The 843-nt window shown below is 48.2% G+C and overlaps 1 protein-coding gene across 1 annotated transcript; it reads left to right on the top strand.

Moving 5' to 3' along the window:
- Positions 1-263: 263 nt before the first annotated feature.
- Positions 264-512, top strand: EMH_0059190 (uncharacterized protein; the record flags this gene model as incomplete). Its single annotated transcript, XM_013497654.1, has 1 exon — positions 264-512. The coding sequence occupies one exon, from the start codon at positions 264-266 to the stop codon at positions 510-512; it is 249 nt and encodes an 82-aa protein (XP_013353108.1).
- Positions 513-843: the final 331 nt, after the last annotated feature.

Here is an 843-nt window from a genome sequence, read left to right on the forward strand (position 1 = left end):
GCAGCAAGAGGATACAATGACGCAGGAGCAGCATCTGCTGCTAGCTGATGAGATAGAAAGAGAGACAGCAGAGAGCTTGCTGCTGCAGCAGCACCACAAACAGCTGCAGCAGCAATATAAAACATACAGAAATCTATCTTATAAAGGTCACTACCATATGCTTGTCTCCTGGGCCTCCTATCTGCAAACGGGGACGCAGCAGGAACAAACTCCTCCTGCTGCTGCTGCTGCTGCTGATGCTGCTGCTGCTGATGATGAGGGTGATGATGCTGCTGCTGCTGCTGCTGATGGCGGTGGTGGTGGTGGTGGTGGTGGTGGTGCAGGCAAAAAAGCAGCAGCAGCAGCACCACAAACAGCTGCAGCAGCAACAGCAGCAGCAGCAGATGGTGCATCACCTGCAGCAGCAGCAGCAGCATCACCAGCAGCAGCATCACCAGCAACAGCAGGAGCAGCAGCAGCAGCAGCAGCAGAAGAAGAAGAAGAAGAAGAAGTGTATGAGCGTGTGTTGCTGATATGTACAGACGATAAACTGCCCCATATATATGAAACACCCCCACCATGTAAACATACACTGTCTCCTTTCTGTCTCCTTTCTGTCTCCTTTTTGTCTCCTTTTGTCTCCTTTTGTCTCCTTTTGTCTCCTTTCTGTCTCCTTTTGTTTCTTTTTTTGTTTCTTCTTTTATTCTTTTGTCTCCTTTTGTCTCCTTTTGTCTCCTTTTCTGTCTCCTTTCTGTCTCCTTTTGTCTCTTCTTGTGTCTCCTTTTCTGTCTCCTTTTGTCTCCTTTTGTCTCCTTTTGTCTCCTTTTGTCTCCTTTCTGTCTCCTTTTGTCTCCTTTTGTCTCC

This window comes from Eimeria mitis, genomic scaffold (genome assembly GCF_000499745.2).
Source record: "Eimeria mitis Houghton genomic scaffold, Emh_scaff2826, whole genome shotgun sequence".
Classification (NCBI taxonomy): domain Eukaryota; phylum Apicomplexa; class Conoidasida; order Eucoccidiorida; family Eimeriidae; genus Eimeria; species Eimeria mitis.